The 16380-nt window shown below is 42.6% G+C and overlaps 1 protein-coding gene across 1 annotated transcript in view; it reads left to right on the top strand.

The window, feature by feature from the left end:
* Nucleotides 1-16380, top strand: part of cfap74 (cilia and flagella associated protein 74) — a gene marked incomplete at both ends in the record, with an annotated part of 43078 nt that overhangs the window by 5237 nt on the left and 21461 nt on the right. The window contains 10 exons of the mRNA XM_084187123.1: nt 33-182; nt 4611-4775; nt 4946-5064; nt 8509-8575; nt 8668-8757; nt 9020-9211; nt 11914-12049; nt 12339-12493; nt 13602-13724; nt 14053-14174. Of these exons, the coding sequence (XP_084043249.1) occupies nt 33-182; nt 4611-4775; nt 4946-5064; nt 8509-8575; nt 8668-8757; nt 9020-9211; nt 11914-12049; nt 12339-12493; nt 13602-13724; nt 14053-14174 (1319 nt within the window). The remainder of the gene's footprint in view (nt 1-32; nt 183-4610; nt 4776-4945; nt 5065-8508; nt 8576-8667; nt 8758-9019; nt 9212-11913; nt 12050-12338; nt 12494-13601; nt 13725-14052; nt 14175-16380) is intronic.

Here is a 16380-nt window from a genome sequence, read left to right as displayed (position 1 = left end):
AGCATCCAACCACCTCCTCACGGCCTTCCCAGCAGGACACAGTGTTTAGTGACAGCAGCTCTTCATCAGAGCTGTCTGACCAGGAGGAGAGCAGGGACCTGGAGGAGGAGCAGGGCCTCACGGACAGCCTGGCGCAGCCTGAGTTCACTGGCCTGTGGGACCAGAAACGTCAAGTTCACCAGGTACCATTTTAATAACACACATCATCATCAACACACTTATCATTGTATCAACTCACAAATACAATCATATTCAGATTAGACACAATGCTCAACTCCATTCCCTTTTTGTGTTCCATCTCAAAATACAGTGCCTTGCAAAAGTATTCATCCCCCTTGGCGTTTTTCCTATTTTGTTGCATTACAACCTGTAATTTAAATGGATTTTTATTTGGATTTCATGTAATGGACATCCACAAAATAGTCCAAATTGGTGAAGTGAAATTAAAAAAATAACTTGTTAAAAAAGATTATACTAAATAAATAGCGGAAAATTGGTGCGTGCATATGTATTCACCCCCTTTGCTATGAAGCCCCTAAATAAGATCTGGTGCAACCAATTACCTTCAGAAGTCACATAATTAGTTAAATAAAGTCCACCTGTGTGCAATCTAAGTGTCACATTATCTGTCACATGATCTCAGTATATATACACCTGTTCTGAAAGGCCCCAGAGTCTGCAACACCACTAAGCAAGGGGCACCACCAAGCAAGCGGCACCATGAAGACCAAGGAGCTCTCCAAACAGGTCAGGGACCATGTTGTGGAGAAGTACAGATCAGGGTTGGGTTATAAAACAATATCCAAAACTTTGAACATCCCACGGAGCACCATTAAATCCATTATAAAAAAATGGAAAGAATATGGCACCACAACAAACCTGCCAAGAGAGGGCCGCCCACCAAAACTCACGGACCAGGCAAGGAGGGCATTAATCAGAGAGGCAACAAAGAGACCAAAGATAACCCTGAAGGAGCTGTAAAGCTCCACAGCGGAGATTGGAGTATCTGTACATAGGACCACTTTAAGCTGTACACTCCACAGAGCTGGGCTTTACGGAAGAGTGGCCAGAAAAAAGCCATTGCTTAAAGAAAAAAATAAGCAAACACGTTTGGTGTTCGCCAAAAGGCATGTGGGATACTCCCGAAACATATGGAAGAAGGTACACTGGTCTGATTAGACTGAAATTGAGCTTTTTGGCCATCAAGGAAAACGCTATGTCTGGCGCAAACCCAACACCTCTCATCACCCCGAGAACACCATCCCCACAGTGAAGCATGGTGGTGGCAGCATCATGCTGTGGGGATGTTTTTCATCGGCAGGGACCGGGAAACTGGTTAGAATTGAAGGAATGAAGGACAGCGCTAAATACAGGGATATTCTTGAGGGAAACCTGTTTCAGTCTTCCAGACATTTGAGACTGGGATGGAGGTTCTCCTTCCAGCAGGACAATGACCCTAAGAATACTGCTAAAACAACACTCGAGTGGTTTAAGAGGAAACATTTAAATGTCTTGGAATGGCCTAGTCAAAGCACAGACCTCAATCCAATTGAGGATCTGTGGTATGACTTAAAGATTGCTGTACACAAGCGGAACCCATCCAACTTGAAGGAGCTGGAGCAGTTATGCCTTGAAGAATGGGCAAAAATCCCAGTGGCTAGATGTGCCAAGCTTATAGAGACATGCCCCAAGAGACTTGCAGCTGTAATTGCTGCAAAAGAAGGCTCTACAAAGTATTGATTTTGGGGGGTTGAATAGTTATGCACGCTCAAGTTTTCAGTTTGTTTGTCTTATTTCTTGTTTGTTTCACAAAAAAAGAAATGTTGCATCTTCAAAGTGGTAGGCATGTTGTGTAAATCAAATTATACAGACCCCAAAAAAATCCATTTTAATTCCATGTTGAAAGGCAACAAAATAGGAAAAATGCCAAGGGGGGTAAATAATTTCGCAAGCCACTGTAAATGTATATCCATAAGTGTAATAAACATAAGTAATTTGTTCTATAGTGTAGTCAAACAAGCCTTATTGGCTTATGGTAAATCTGAAAACACAATTGACCATTGAGAACTATGAAATACAGTGAGGGAAAAAAGTATTTGATCCCCTGCTGATTTTGTACGTTTTCCCACTGACAAAGACATGATCAGTCTATAATTTTAATGGTAGGTTTATTTGAACAGTGAGAGACAGAATAACAACAAAAAAATCCAGAAAAACGCATGTCAAAAATGTTATAAATTGATTTGCATTTTAATGAGGGAAATAAGTATTTGACCCCTCTGAAAAACATGACTTAGTACTTGATGGCAAAACCCTTGTTGGCAATCACAGAGGTCAGACGTTTCTTGTAGTTGGCCACCAGGTTTGCACACATCTCAGGAGGGATTTTGTCCCACTCCTCTTTGCAGATTTTCTCCAAGTCATTAAGGTTTCAAGGCTGACGTTTGGCAACTCGAACCTTCAGCTCCCTCCACAGATTTTCTATGGGATTAAGGTCTGGAGACTGGCTAGGACACTCCAGGACCTTAATTTGCCTCTTCTTGAGCCACTCCTTTGTTGCCTTGGCCATGTGTTTTTGGTCATTGTCATGCTGGAATACCCATCCACGACCCATTTTCAATGCCCTGGCTGAGGGAAGGAGGTTCTCACCCAAGATTTGATGGTACATGGCCCCGTCCATCGTCCCTTTGATGCGGTGAAGTTGTCCTGTCCCCTTAGCAGAAAAACACCCCCAAAGCATAATGTTTCCACCTCCATGTTTGACGGTGGGGATGGTGTTCTTGGGGTCATAGGCAGCATTCCTCCTCCTCCAAACACGGCGAGTTGAGTTAATGCCAAAGAGCTCGATTTTGGTCTCATCTGACCACAACACTTTCACCCAGTTCTCCTCTGAATCATTCAGATGTTCATTGGCAAACTTCAGACGGGCCTGTATATGTGCTTTCTTGAGCATGGGGACCTTGCGGGCGCTGCAGGATTTCAGTCCTTCACGGCGTAGTGTGTTACCAATTGTTTTCTTGGTGACTATGGTCCCAGCTGCCTTGAAATCATTGACAAGATCCTCCTGTGTAGTTCTGGGCTGATTCCTCACCGTTCTCATGATCATTGCAACTCCACGAGGTGAGATCTTGCATGGAGCCCCAGGCCGAGGGAGGTTGACAGTTATTTTGTGTTTCTTCCATTTGCGAATAATCGCACCTACTGTTGTCACCTTATCACCAAGCTGCTTGGCGATGGTCTTGTAGCCCATTCCAGCCTTGTGTAGGTCTACAATCTTGTCCCTGACATCCTTGGAGAGCTCTTTGGTGTTGGCCATGGTGGAGAGTTTGGAATCTGATTGATTTATTGCTTCTGTGGACAGGTGTCTTTTATACAGGTAACAAACTGAGATTAGGAGCACTCCCTTTAAGAGTGTGCTCCTAATCTCAGCTCGTTACCTGTATAAAAGACACCTGGGAGCCGGAAATCTTTCTGATTGAGAGGGGGTCAAATACTTATTTCCCTCATTAAAATGCTAATCAATTTATAACATTTTTTACATGCGTTTTTCTGGATTTTTTTGTTGTTATTCTCTCTCACTGTTCAAATAAACCTACCATTAAAATTATAGACTGATCATTTCTTTGTCAGTGGGCAAACATACAAAATCAGCAGGGGATCAAATACTTTTTTCCCTCACTGTACTAAGTGAGAAATAAATGGTAAACTGGGACTGGTACCACTAGGTCATATTGTATAGAACAGGAGAAAGGGTAGCTTTAGAACTGTGCTACTACTCCCCAGCCAGCAGCAGTGGGTTGCCTCTACTGCCTCTCTCCCACTCTTGAGATCCATGGCGACAGACATCACTTCTCATTTGCTGGTGCCTTGGAAGCCTCCAACGGAACATGACAGTCATTCAGGCCAGATAGTCCTGTGTGCGAGAAGTCATGTGGAAAGGTTTTTACTTTTCACAGGCACTTCTGCAAATGATGTCCTCATGACATCACGTCACATGAGGATTGGGTTGTGAGCCGAGTTGTTATGAGTTTAGTTTACACAAAAGTAAAGGACCATAGGCCAAAATTACTCAGCTCCTTAACTCTTGAGGGCGAGACAGAAATCACTGCAATTTTATCAACATTAACATTTTCCTAAATGCATATCACATTAGCGCTCTTCCTCAAAGGCTGATGTCTTGTCTTGTTTGTGTCTGGATGCTGCCTTGTCTGCCTTGATTAACTGAGCGGGACATGAATGGCCTGTCTATGAGAATTTAGAACGGTTTCCACTGGTAGACAATAACTACAGGCCAGTACGCTACATATTATGCAACTGCTGTTTACAATCATACACTATTTATGTTTTGTTTGTAGAGTTGATCTACTGTAGTGTACTTGTGAATTTAAATAATTGTTAACATATTGTTTATTTCATTTGTTCCATGGTATGGTGTTGGTTGCATTGGCCATGCCCTTTTGTGTCAATATGGCTTTGAAAGAAACATAAGCCAAAGTTTTATATCTGTTTGTTTGTCTAAAATTCACAAGCTGTAGTATATCAATATATGGATATTTTTCGACTTTGAAATATGACCTGAATTGGTGTTCATTTCCCCCCTGATTTTCCAGAGCACTCCAAATGAAGAGACTAAATCATTACAGTCGCAAGCAGAGAGACAGAATCTGTCTTTGCTGCCGGTGGGGAAACCTCCAGTGGCTGGTAAAAGAGTTATACAGGGGAAGGAATTCAAAGGCTCACCTTTCATCAGCAAGCCAGAAATCGTCCTCTTCAAGGTACATTGCTCTGCGTTGTATAACTATGCATTGTATTGTATTGCAGAAGATGCAGGCATGTCATACTGTGCAGTAATTTCACCCAAAATGACATACAGTTATTTCATACTCTGCAGTCATTTCAGACAAAATGACATGCAGGTATTTCACACATCCACATACTGTTGCAGGACTTTGAGGTGGGACAGATGTATAAGAAGAAGGTCAACCTGACTAATGTCAGCTACACAACCAATTATTGCAAGTTACTTGGTGTCACCATGGATCTGATGGATTTCATTTCAATAAGGTGAGCCTTATAGCTTAAGTTCCATGGTAGGTTGAATTGAAACAGAAGTGGAAAACGACTTTCTTGCGATCAAAACCTGTTACTAATTTCTCGTAGGCTCAGAAAAACAGGTAATAGTTAATGGGGTCTAACGTCACATGGACGGAAGAGGAATGTCCACCACTGATTGGTTAAAATTGCCCATAACCCCTGGTCTAGGGTCAGATTGTTTTAAGGTCGGGTAATCTGATCCTAGGTCTTTGGTTGGGTCCGCGCAACTTCTCCCTTGAGCATCCACCCCCTCACAAAGCTTACACACTAGCTCAGTCTCATTAATGCATTTCTCTCAGTCCCGAGCCTCCATCCCTCCCACCCACAAACAAAGGAGGGATGAGTGTTACATGTGGGTCACACACCACTCACTCTATCCCTTTCCAGAGAGATAGTGAGATAACTCTGACTTGATGCGGTTACGTGGGCCTCTGCTCTTTCTGCCCGAGTGAGTGAACTAAGTCCTCGTCCTCCCAGGCTGCTGCCGGCTCAAATAGAGCCCAGTCAAAGTGTCTCGTGGTTGGGTTGGTTGGAGCCTCGGCAGGGCCTGTCTGCACACATCGCCTCCACATTCCACAAACACACACACACTCCACTTCTCAGTGAGCCGTTCAGCTCAGCTCACCCATTACTCTGGGGTGCCAGTGCCACAGCCTATCATCCACCAGTACCGTGACCCAGAGAAGGAGGAGGATCCTTTATTGGGGCTATAGTACGCAGTAGTGTCACTTTTGAAAAGGTAGATTTGAATGCCTTAATGGGATGTTGTTTTAAGTACCCAAAAGATCTGTACCCGATAGATTTTCTGGTGAAAATGGGGGTGGATTGCTATAATGTACTATAATGCAAGCAATATGGTTGTCGTGATTGATAAAAAGAAATTGGGGACTGTTATGTAATCCGTAATGTGGATTTTAGTATTTTGTTTTGGAGGATTTTTCTTTTTAAATGTTATTTAAAATGTCTTAAATGACCACTATGTTCAGGGCTTAAGTATCATTTGCTCAGCGGTAGACAAACGTTAACCAAGAACATGCTCTGGTTTTTACATGCCGCCCATCCATCGTTCTTTCGACGCCCCCTGAAATTCTAAAAATGGCTCTCCATCTCTCTTCCTCCCAGCGTAGCTGTGTGTGTGCCAGGGCTGATTCTCTCTCTGCCATGTCTTAGCCTTACTGCTGGGACTCTGCTAGGTGGACTGCTCAGGCTCTGCCAAACGTTACTAAGGTGTTATACACATGAAAACACAGCACTTTTACTGCTTAAAACTATTTTTTTATAAACAATTTGGCTTACATACATTATTCAGTGTTTTTAATGCTACTGCCTAAGACTGACCAGAGCCTGAGATGGTTCCAAAATGGACACCTGACTCAGAATCTGTCATATGGCTCCTCTCTTCTGGTTAATGTGACAGGACTCATGTTTTGGCACAGCACCGTATGTAGCCATCAGGCATGTTTGGGTGTTAACAGTGTTGATGAACTAACTAGTGCTGATTTGATTTGTTATGGGATCAGTGTCACCCAGGAGGGTTGGATAATGTATATGCCAGGCAGTCATACTGCACCTATGGGCTCCTGCCAGATATTTTTAGTCTAACTGTAAATATGGCCTGATTTACTGTACTGTTCACCACACATCTTCAACATGGTCTCACTCAACACTCAATCCCTAGTGAACTGTTGTCTTTTTTCTTTGAAAACATTTGTTTTTATTTTTTTACTTAGAAAATAATGCCTCCCTCCATGCATTCATATGGCATTTAGAAAGCATTTTGAAAGCAGACTGTCAGAGAGTGTAGGTCAGGGTTCCCCAATTACATTCAGCCGTGGACTGATTTTTCCTTGACCGGATGGTCGGGGGCCGGAACAATTTGACAGCAATAATCCCAAACAGATATAGTATTTGACAAAAACAGAATCATTTCAAACCTTGATTACATTGGGATACAATCACATATGCCTCTCTTTTTACACGTGGGAATACTTGGGAACAGATTTTCTAAATTATCGCTTTGAGCTGATTTCCTAGTGATTTTACAGTCTTTTATGTCCAACATCGAAAAATAATTTTTATTTCCCCCAAAATAAAATCACTGCCGGCCGAATTTGGGGAACCCTGGTATAGGTAGATACAGTAGATAGTACATACTTTGTTAAAGTGTGACTCCTCTTATTGAGACAACAGATGTTGGTTGTGTTCTGTGATGCTGCCTGTGAGCATGCCCATTTTGGCCTCTTTCATTCATTTCCAGGGCACAGCAGGCTACTGTCGACGGTCTTTGACTTTCAGCAGTTCCAATCTGATTTCTATTTGAAATAGCATGATATGACATATGATTTCTCTCACTAGTATTTTAACGGATTTGTATCTAAATATATGTAAATAAAGATGTAGAGTATAGGGTATGTATAGGTGTATGATATCGCAAAATAATATACTGTGATTGACAGGCTTCTATACATGCCCAAAATCAGAACAGACTTCCTAAATTAATATCACTTTGAGTTGATTTCCTGGTGATGTTAGTATTTTATGTCCTTTATTTAGTATTTTATGTCCTAGAGCTTGTGCTCTATATATTCATCCTTACTGTCGTGCTTATGGTTGTTTTTTCCAACTCATTGTTTATCTATTGAATTTTGAGAAATTCTCCTGTGGCCTTTTCGCTCCACTGTATCGGTTGGGTAGCCTTTTATATATTTTGGAGGCTGGAACATTTGGAGTGCTCCAGGGCAATCTCTGGGCTACTGGCTTTTGCCTCTAGATAATTTATTAAAACATGGTCATCAGTAGGCGCTAGCTAGTAGGCTATACAATATCAGACATATGTGATGTTTCCTAATTGATTAGGAATTTCTGAACTGTTTCTTACATCAGTAGCTTTAAGAATTGAATGCTAACCTTTGCTCCTGGTATGTTGTGCCGATCAGATCTCTGAATACCAGCTTAATGTCAACTTTTGATTCCTCTGTTTAAATTATGTTCATTTTCTTTTCCCTGCAGACACAACATCCTTTAGCTTTTTTTGTAGAATGTTGCTGTTATATTCATTTTGAACTTTTTACACATGGAACTTAGCAATTACACACAAACATGCACACACACACACACACTATGTTGCCATTTAAATCGGCCTCAATTGCATCCATAATGTATAACCTGACCTGGCCAAATCTTCACAACCGTGGTGTAAATGGATCTGCAATATAATTCCACTGAGTATGGAGAATATCATGCTGTGTTGTCTCAATGGCTCTGTCTGACTGGAGTATGAATGGCTGGTGCAGGTCATAAAATGTTTTGATGTAAACTGCTCTTTTATATCCCACTGTGTGTGAGATGCATTCCTTTGAATTGGGTTGTTGTGTGAAGGCTTTTGTTATAGGAACGCACCCTCCTCTGTTTCAGCTTTGAGCCTCCTGGTCCAATATCTGCTGGGATGGCCTGTGACATGCAGGTCATTTTTCAACCAATGGTGAGTCAGTCAGACAGACAGACGAGCATACCCATCTGTCTCCAAGAGTTATTTACCCCCCTAACAAATTATCACCATTGCTGTCCTTTTAGATAAATAAGGATTTGAAGGGAGAGGTCCAGTTTGTGTCAGCAGCTGGCCCCTTCTCTGTGCCCATCAGATGCACCATTAAGAAATGTGATGTGAGTACTAAGAAGGACCTCGTCTGAAGAGTGGCCATTTATCTTAGTATCCAACTCAGCAGCTTAGCCTGCTGTCATCTGAATATTTCCTGAAATGGCTGCACACGGCCCTCAATTCTTCTATTCCTTATGTATAGTATTGCATTTACAATGTTGTGATGTTCATCTATGAATGTACCCTCTCAATACTGTATACTTCATCCATGTGCTTTCTCAGTACTTATGCACATTTTCATTGTGTCTCATGTCATACATCTCCTAGCTGTCTGTGGACATCGACCTCATTGTCTTTGGCACCCACGTGGTGGGCCAGACCATTTCCCGGGCTATCACCCTGACCAACAGGGGGGCCCTGGGGACACGCTTCACCCTGGTACCCTCCCCCTGCCCTAGCCTAGCGCAGTCCCAGCTCCAGGCTCAGGCCTTGTCCGAGGCCTCCTCCGCCAGCACCCAGGTGAGACCCTGACCCTTGATCCCTGTTACAAGGGTGTCTCTGTGTCATATCAGGTTTATATATACAGTGGCTTGCGAAACTATTCACCCCCCTTGGCATTTTTTCTATTTTGTTGCCTTACAACCTGGAATTAAAATTGATTTTTTGGGGGTTTATATCATTTGATTAACACAACATGCCTACCACTTTGAAGACGCAAAATATTTTTTCTCGTGAAACAAACAAGAAATAAGACCAAAAAACGGAAAACCTGAGCGTGCATAACTATTCACCCCCCCCAAAGTCAATACTTTGTTTAAAAATGAACATGAACTTATTTTCTTTGCATTATTCGAGGTCTGACAACACTGCATCTTTTTTGTTATTTTGACCAGTTGTCATTTTCTGCAAATAAATGCTCTAAATGACAATATTTTTTATTTGGAATTTTTGAGAAATGTTGTCAGTAGTTTGTACAATAAAACAAAAATGTTATTTTTACCCAAACACATACCTATAAATAGTAAAACCAGAGAAACTGATAATTTTGCAGTGGTCTCTTAATTTTTTCCGCAGCTGTATATACTGAGATCATGTGACAGATCATGTGACACTTAGATTGCACACAGGTGGACTTTATTTAACTAATTATGTGACTTCTGAAGGTAATTGGTTGCACCAGATCGTATTTAGGGGCTTCATAGCAAAGGGGGTGAATACATATGCACGCACCACTTTTCCGTTATTATATTTCATTTCACTTCACCAATTTGGACTATTTTGTGTATGTCCATAATATGAAATTCAAATAAAAATCAATTTAAATTACAGGTTGTAATGCAACAAAATAGGAAAAACGCCAAGGGGGATGAATACTTGCAAGGCAATGTGTGTGTGTATATATATATATATATATATATATATATATATACACAGTGGGGAGAACAAGTATTTGATACACTGCCGACTTACAAAGCATGTAGAGGTCTGTAATTTTTATCATAGGTACACTTCAACTGTGAGAGACGGAATCTAAAACAAAAATCCAGAAAATCACATTGTATGATTTTTAAGTAATTAATTTGCATTTTATTGCATGACTTAAGTATTTGATACATCAGAAAAGCAGAACTTAATATTTGGAACAGAAACCTTTGTTTGCAATTACAGAGATCATACGTTTCCTGTAGGTCTTGACCAGGTTTGCACACACTACAGCAGGGATTTTGGCCCACTCCTCCATACAGACCTTCTCCAGATCCTTCAGGTTTCGGGGCTGTCGCTGTGCAATACGGACTTTCAGCTCCCTCCAAAGATTTTCTATTGGGTTCAGGTCTGGAGACTGGCTAGGCCACTCCAGGACCTTAAAATGCTTCTTACGAAGCCACTCCTTCATTGCCCGAGCGGTGTGTTTGGGATCATTGTCATGCTGAAAGACCCAGCCACGTTTCATCTTCAATGCCCTTGCTGATGGAAGGAGGTTTTCACTCAAAATCTCACGATACATGGCCCCATTCATTCTTTCCTTTACACGGATCAGTCGTCCTGGTCCCTTTGCAGAAAAACAGCCCCAAAGCATGATGTTTCCACCCCATGCTTCACAGTAGGTATGGTGTTCTTTGGATGCAACTCAGCATTCTTTGTCCTCCAAACACGACGAGTTGAGTTTTTACCAAAAAGTTATATTTTGGTTTCATCTGACCATATGACATTCTCCCAATCCTCTTCTGGATCATCCAAATGCACTCTAGCAAACTTCAGACGGGCCTGGACATGTACTGGCTTAAGCAGGGGGACACGTCTGGCACTGCAGGATTTGAGTCCCTGGCGGCGTAGTGTGTTACTGATGGTAGGCTTTGTTACTTTGGTCCCAGCTCTCTGCAGGTCATTCACTAGGTCCCCCCATGTGGTTCTGGGATTTTTGCTCACCGTTCTTGTGATCATTTTGACCCCACGGGGTGAGATCTTGCGTGGAGCCCCAGCTCGAGGGAGATTATCAGTGGTTTTGTATGTCTTCCATTTCCTAATAATTGCTCCCACAGTTGATTTCTTCAAACCAAGCTGCTTACCTATTGCAGATTCAGTCTTCCCAGCCTGGGGCAGGTCTACAATTTTGTTTCTGGTGTCCTTTGACAGCTCTTTGGTCTTGGCCATCGTGGAGTTTGGAGTGTGACTGTTTGAGGTTGTGGACAGGTGCCTTTTATACTGATAACAAGTTCAAACAGGTGCCATTAATACAGGTAACGAGTGGAGGACAGAGGAGCCTCTTAAAGAAGAAGTTACAGGTCTGTGAGAGCCAGAAATCTTGCTTGTTTGTAGGTGACCAAATACTTATTTTCCACCATAATTTGCAAATAAATTCATAAAAAATCCTACAATGTGATTTTCTGGATTTTTTTTCCTCAATTTGTCTGTCATAGTTGACGTGTACCTATGATGAAAATTACAGGCTTCTCTCATCTTTTTAAGTGGGAGAACATGCACAATTGGTGGCTGACTAAATACTTTTTTTCCCCACTGTGTGTATATATATATATATATATAACATTACAGCAATATATACTTTTTTACCATGAGCAGTTGATTCCTATGTCTGGCTGTCTTGTTAGCGGCATGCACTGTAATTTGAATATATCCAATAGACGCTGCTCTGGCCAGTACTGGACAGTGGTGGAGTGGTTTTGTAAGTGTCTGTGTGCATGTGCGTGTGCTTGTGTGTGTAGCTTTCACAGGAGAGGAGCACTTCAATAGCAGCAGCCTCTGACAGCCAGGAGAGCCCTGCGTCACGGGACTCAGGAGAACTCAAATCAGAGAGGAAGAGTCAGAAACCCTCGCTAGGCTCAGACTCCAAACAGTCAAGTAAATAAAGCACACATGTCTCTTTGATGTGTAAAACTGAAACAGTTAATCTCTCTACTCAGCATGTTTTTTAAACCTGATTAATAGATGCTTTGATAATATCAAAGTTCATGTTATCAGTCGTCAGTAAAGTTTTTCAGATCAGTGATCACCTCCGGGAAAGGAGGAAGGAAGGTTGCCCTTGCAAATATTGGAGAGTGTGGCTGTGTGTGGATGCATGCTTGCATGTGTGTGTCCCTGTGTATGTGTGTGTGTGTGTGTGTGTGTGTGTGTGTGTGTGTGGTATTAGGGGCCCAGACACCTGCTGTGCCAGAGACCCTGGGGGGTGTGGAGGCTGCCTCAGGAAGACGCAGCCTGGCCTCAGAGCAGCAGGAGGGAGGCCTGGCCCTCAAGGCCAACACGGAGGAGCCCTCGGACAGCAGCAGTGACATCACCATCGGAAAGGTACAGCACCTTTGAGTAACTGCTATAGGAATATGTACAGACTACTAGATCAACACTGGAAAATAATTACGATGGTACAACACCAGTTCTTTGTAGAAGAAAGTGAAGAACAAAGGTTGAGTCCCAAAATTCTTTAGGGGAAACACATGTTAAGAACGCAAGTAGCTGCAAATAACAGGTGCTGTGTAAATCTGGCCCTTTGGTGTTATTGTGATACAGCTTTTCTTCATCCTCACTTGTCTGTTTAGTTCTGTATTGATAGATGTCTGCCTTGGTCTTTGTGTGTGAATGCGTAAAATAGTGAATTATCAGATATGAAAATACAAAAATTAAAGCAACGCAGCAACTGTCTTCATGCCAGCACACACACACACACACACACACACACACATCCCCACTAGTTCTGTAGTGATAGAAGTCTGTCATCTCTCTCTGTCTCCCTCCATGGTGGATTTGTTCACTAATGTTATGTGTCCTGCGGTCTCTCCCTGTGTAGTTGCTGGCTTGTTCTGGGCTCATTACTCCTCTCTTCGGGGTAATGGTGCATTGCTTCTCCCGCTGCCTTTTGTGTGTGTGTGTGTGTGTGTGTGTGTGTGTGTGTGTGTGTGTGTGTGTGTGTGTGTGTGTGTGTGTGTGTGTGTGTGTGTGTGTGTGTGTGTGTGTGTGTTTGTGGGTTTTCACCATTTTACGCGTTCACACACATTGTGCTCCCAGAGTATTGAAACTTTCCTGGAGTGAGGTGCCACACTGTGTTCTTCTTTCCACAACTTTTGATTGAGTTATTATTGAAATCCCTGTGTTATGGTGCAGATGATGACACCCAGCAATGACTGTAGTTAGATTTTATATGACTTTGAAGTTTCACATCTGAATGACTATATTAAAAACAGCTCTAAAAAGATTTTACCTTCAGTGTATTCACTAGGAACCAAACAGAAGCGAATGGGCCGAAATAGGGAAGGACCTACCTGAATTTGTCCAATATGAAACTAGTTTTCATTGCAGAATGTTTTGCTACACTGTGCGCTAATAATACCCCCCTTATCCTGCACATGATGATGTGACTGTTGTTGTGACATGTTCCCTCAAGACTGCCTCCCATGCCTAGGTCAGAGAGGGGGAGGTGGGCCCGTTTGAAAGTGTCAAGTTGGAGATTGTGTTCACACCCACCATACCAGGGGAGGCTAAGTTGGACTTCCACATCAAGTTCTCCGACCCAACCTGTGAACCGGTAAGATTTTCCTCATGATGTCATCATCATTACCTGAGTGAACTGACACTAGGCCTACACTGTGATACTTACAGTAAGACCAAAAGTCTATTCAGCCAAAGCCAATAGCCAGGCTTTAACCTATGTATGACAAAAACAGCTTTCCTCTCATGAGAATGTGTGATAGGAATGATGTAGTCAATACAATTATATTTACTCAATATTTACAATATACTGTAAATAATATAATATATAATGTGTGAAGGCTAATGAGATGAATGTCCTTCTGGTTTATCCCGGAAACATCCAGGCACTAGTTTTGATTGACGGGAGCCTCGTCTATTCACAGATATCCATTGGGGTCCAAGGGATGGCTGTGTGCGTGCCTGTGTGGGTGGCCCAGCCAAGCATTGTCCTGAAGATCTGCATGTTCGATCGCCTCTATCAAGACAGTATTGTGGTCCAAAGCAGGTGAGTCCGTCAATTGGTTAGAGACGGTCATTCATTTACATTATGTACAGTAGACCTTGGCCTGGGCTGGAGTCTGGTCTAGTGGTAGTGCTGCCAATTGGGTTACAAATCCTGCCTCTGCCCTTCCTCTCTGTCTCCCTCCATACCTGTCTCCCTCCATACCTTTCTCCCCTCTAGAAATGTATTAGGCTTCACATAAACCCTGTATCGGATGGGGTCAAAGGACCCCGGATAAGATGCCGTTTAAGATCTCAATCCCGTCTGCTTTAGATATGGCATTGAGCAATAGCAAATTATTTTTGATTATGAATGTTATACATTATGAAAGCGCTGCAGGCCATAACATTTACCGGCATGTCTCTCCACCCGCACGTCTTTGTGTCACACGTCACAGTGCGAGGGGGGATTTGTGGCAGCTGCCATCTGGAAGCTGGAGCACACAAATGCATGTGACGATGACAGCGACAGTGACGCCGAGAACGGCAGCTTTTTACACCCCCCCCCAAAAGTCCCCAAAAATAGACACCAACTAGCATCATACAATATGTTACGTTTGCTTTTGAACCAATGGTATAAAATAATATACTGTGGTGTACATAGAACTGCTTTATATCTATGGTTGTGTAAAGCAGTTGACATATTTTGGGGGAACAGCGAGAGCAACACCAACCAGCATCACACAAAATGTAAACTTAACTTTTGAGTCAATTATTTAAATATAGCCTAGAGTAACAGTCGTTGACAGATTCCAGGGAACAGCGTGAGAAACACCAACCAGCATCACACAATATGCCACTTTTGGCATATTTCAGGGGACAGCATGTTTCATCGCAAACACCAAATCAAATCAAAGCCAAACATTTTAAACCATTTCCACTGACACCTGCTGGGGAGTCAAAGAAGATGACAAAGTAGATGACATACTGAAAATAATCTACCTGCTTTTCCTAAAGCCACCTCCTGCCCTCTTTCTTCCCTCACTTATTTATAACAATACCTCCTGTACGCACAACCGTCCTCCTCTCACCCCGAGGAATGAGGCTGAGTTGATTAATGTATTTTGTTTCTGATGCCTTCCTCCAGAAACAATAGTTGTTCTCTCCGTCGCCTCGCTTTTGAATGGAAGATTCCTAAAAATAGAGCATTAAGGAACGAGTGCCTAGGCATTTTTCCAGTGGTCCTCTTCTGAGTTGGTTGATTTTGGGTTTATCTTTTGATGTTGCCAGGAGAGGGGAGACATCGCTGGGGTGGTGGGGGTAATTACTCAGACTCCCTCTGAGGTGTTGAGTATCCCATCAGGTCTTGGGCCACGTGGGGTTTCACCAAGTGTGCCATCTGGACGTGCAGGGGATGGAAAGTGGCACCGTGACAGTATAGCCATGGGCACCTTGACTAGTGACGGATGTTAGTAGAGGCCTTATCCTTAACAAGTCATGAATGTTAAGAATTATTATTGTTATGGGCTAGTCTGGTCCCAGGCTATCCGTTTGGCATGAAAAGGAGTGGCATAATGGCATAAACAGACTGATACCCAGTCTATCCATGGGCAACTCTAGCACTAAACCACAGAGTTTCTAAACCCAGAAGCGCAACATCTCAAGACTTCTAGGAACGCTTGCGAAACAGACCAAGAAGACCAGGCTTGGGTTTGGGGTTTGAGAAGTCAATGAGAGAAGTGAAAAATGATTCCTTAGTTGTTAATTTTATTGAAATCTAAAGGCACAACATAATTTGGAGCCAATGTCTTAAGTAGTTGAACATGCAATTACTCCAACCTTGTGAAAGTGACAAAGTGAGACGTTTTCATTTTCGTCAAAAACTACTTTATATTGAAGGAGTGGCTTTGATTTGACAGCCTGCACATACACAGTTCGGCGCAAGACGACATTTACATCAATTACTTGTTCTGCGCATGCGCTTAGCTAGCCAACATCGCCATGAAATCACCTACAAGTGTGATCAGGGATTTCTATTGGAGAAGCAGTTTTAGTACTGTCTTTGACTAAACCTTCCCCAGTCATGGGCACTAGCATGAAATGGGTGTGAGCGCTCTAGTCAATCAGCTTTACCTAAACCAGACGACAGTGTAAGGAAGTCTATCAGCTCCCCAGCAATAAGTCTCATGGATATATGGGGCTTAAGACTTTAACTAGTATAACTGTAAGCATTAAACCTCCACCAGCCATGGGCCTTATCACTAAACCTT

The sequence above is a fragment of the Coregonus lavaretus genome (genome assembly GCF_964263955.1).
Source record: "Coregonus lavaretus genome assembly, chromosome: 22".
NCBI lineage: Eukaryota > Metazoa > Chordata > Actinopteri > Salmoniformes > Salmonidae > Coregonus > Coregonus lavaretus.
This window is presented reverse-complemented; position numbering and strand designations above follow the sequence as displayed.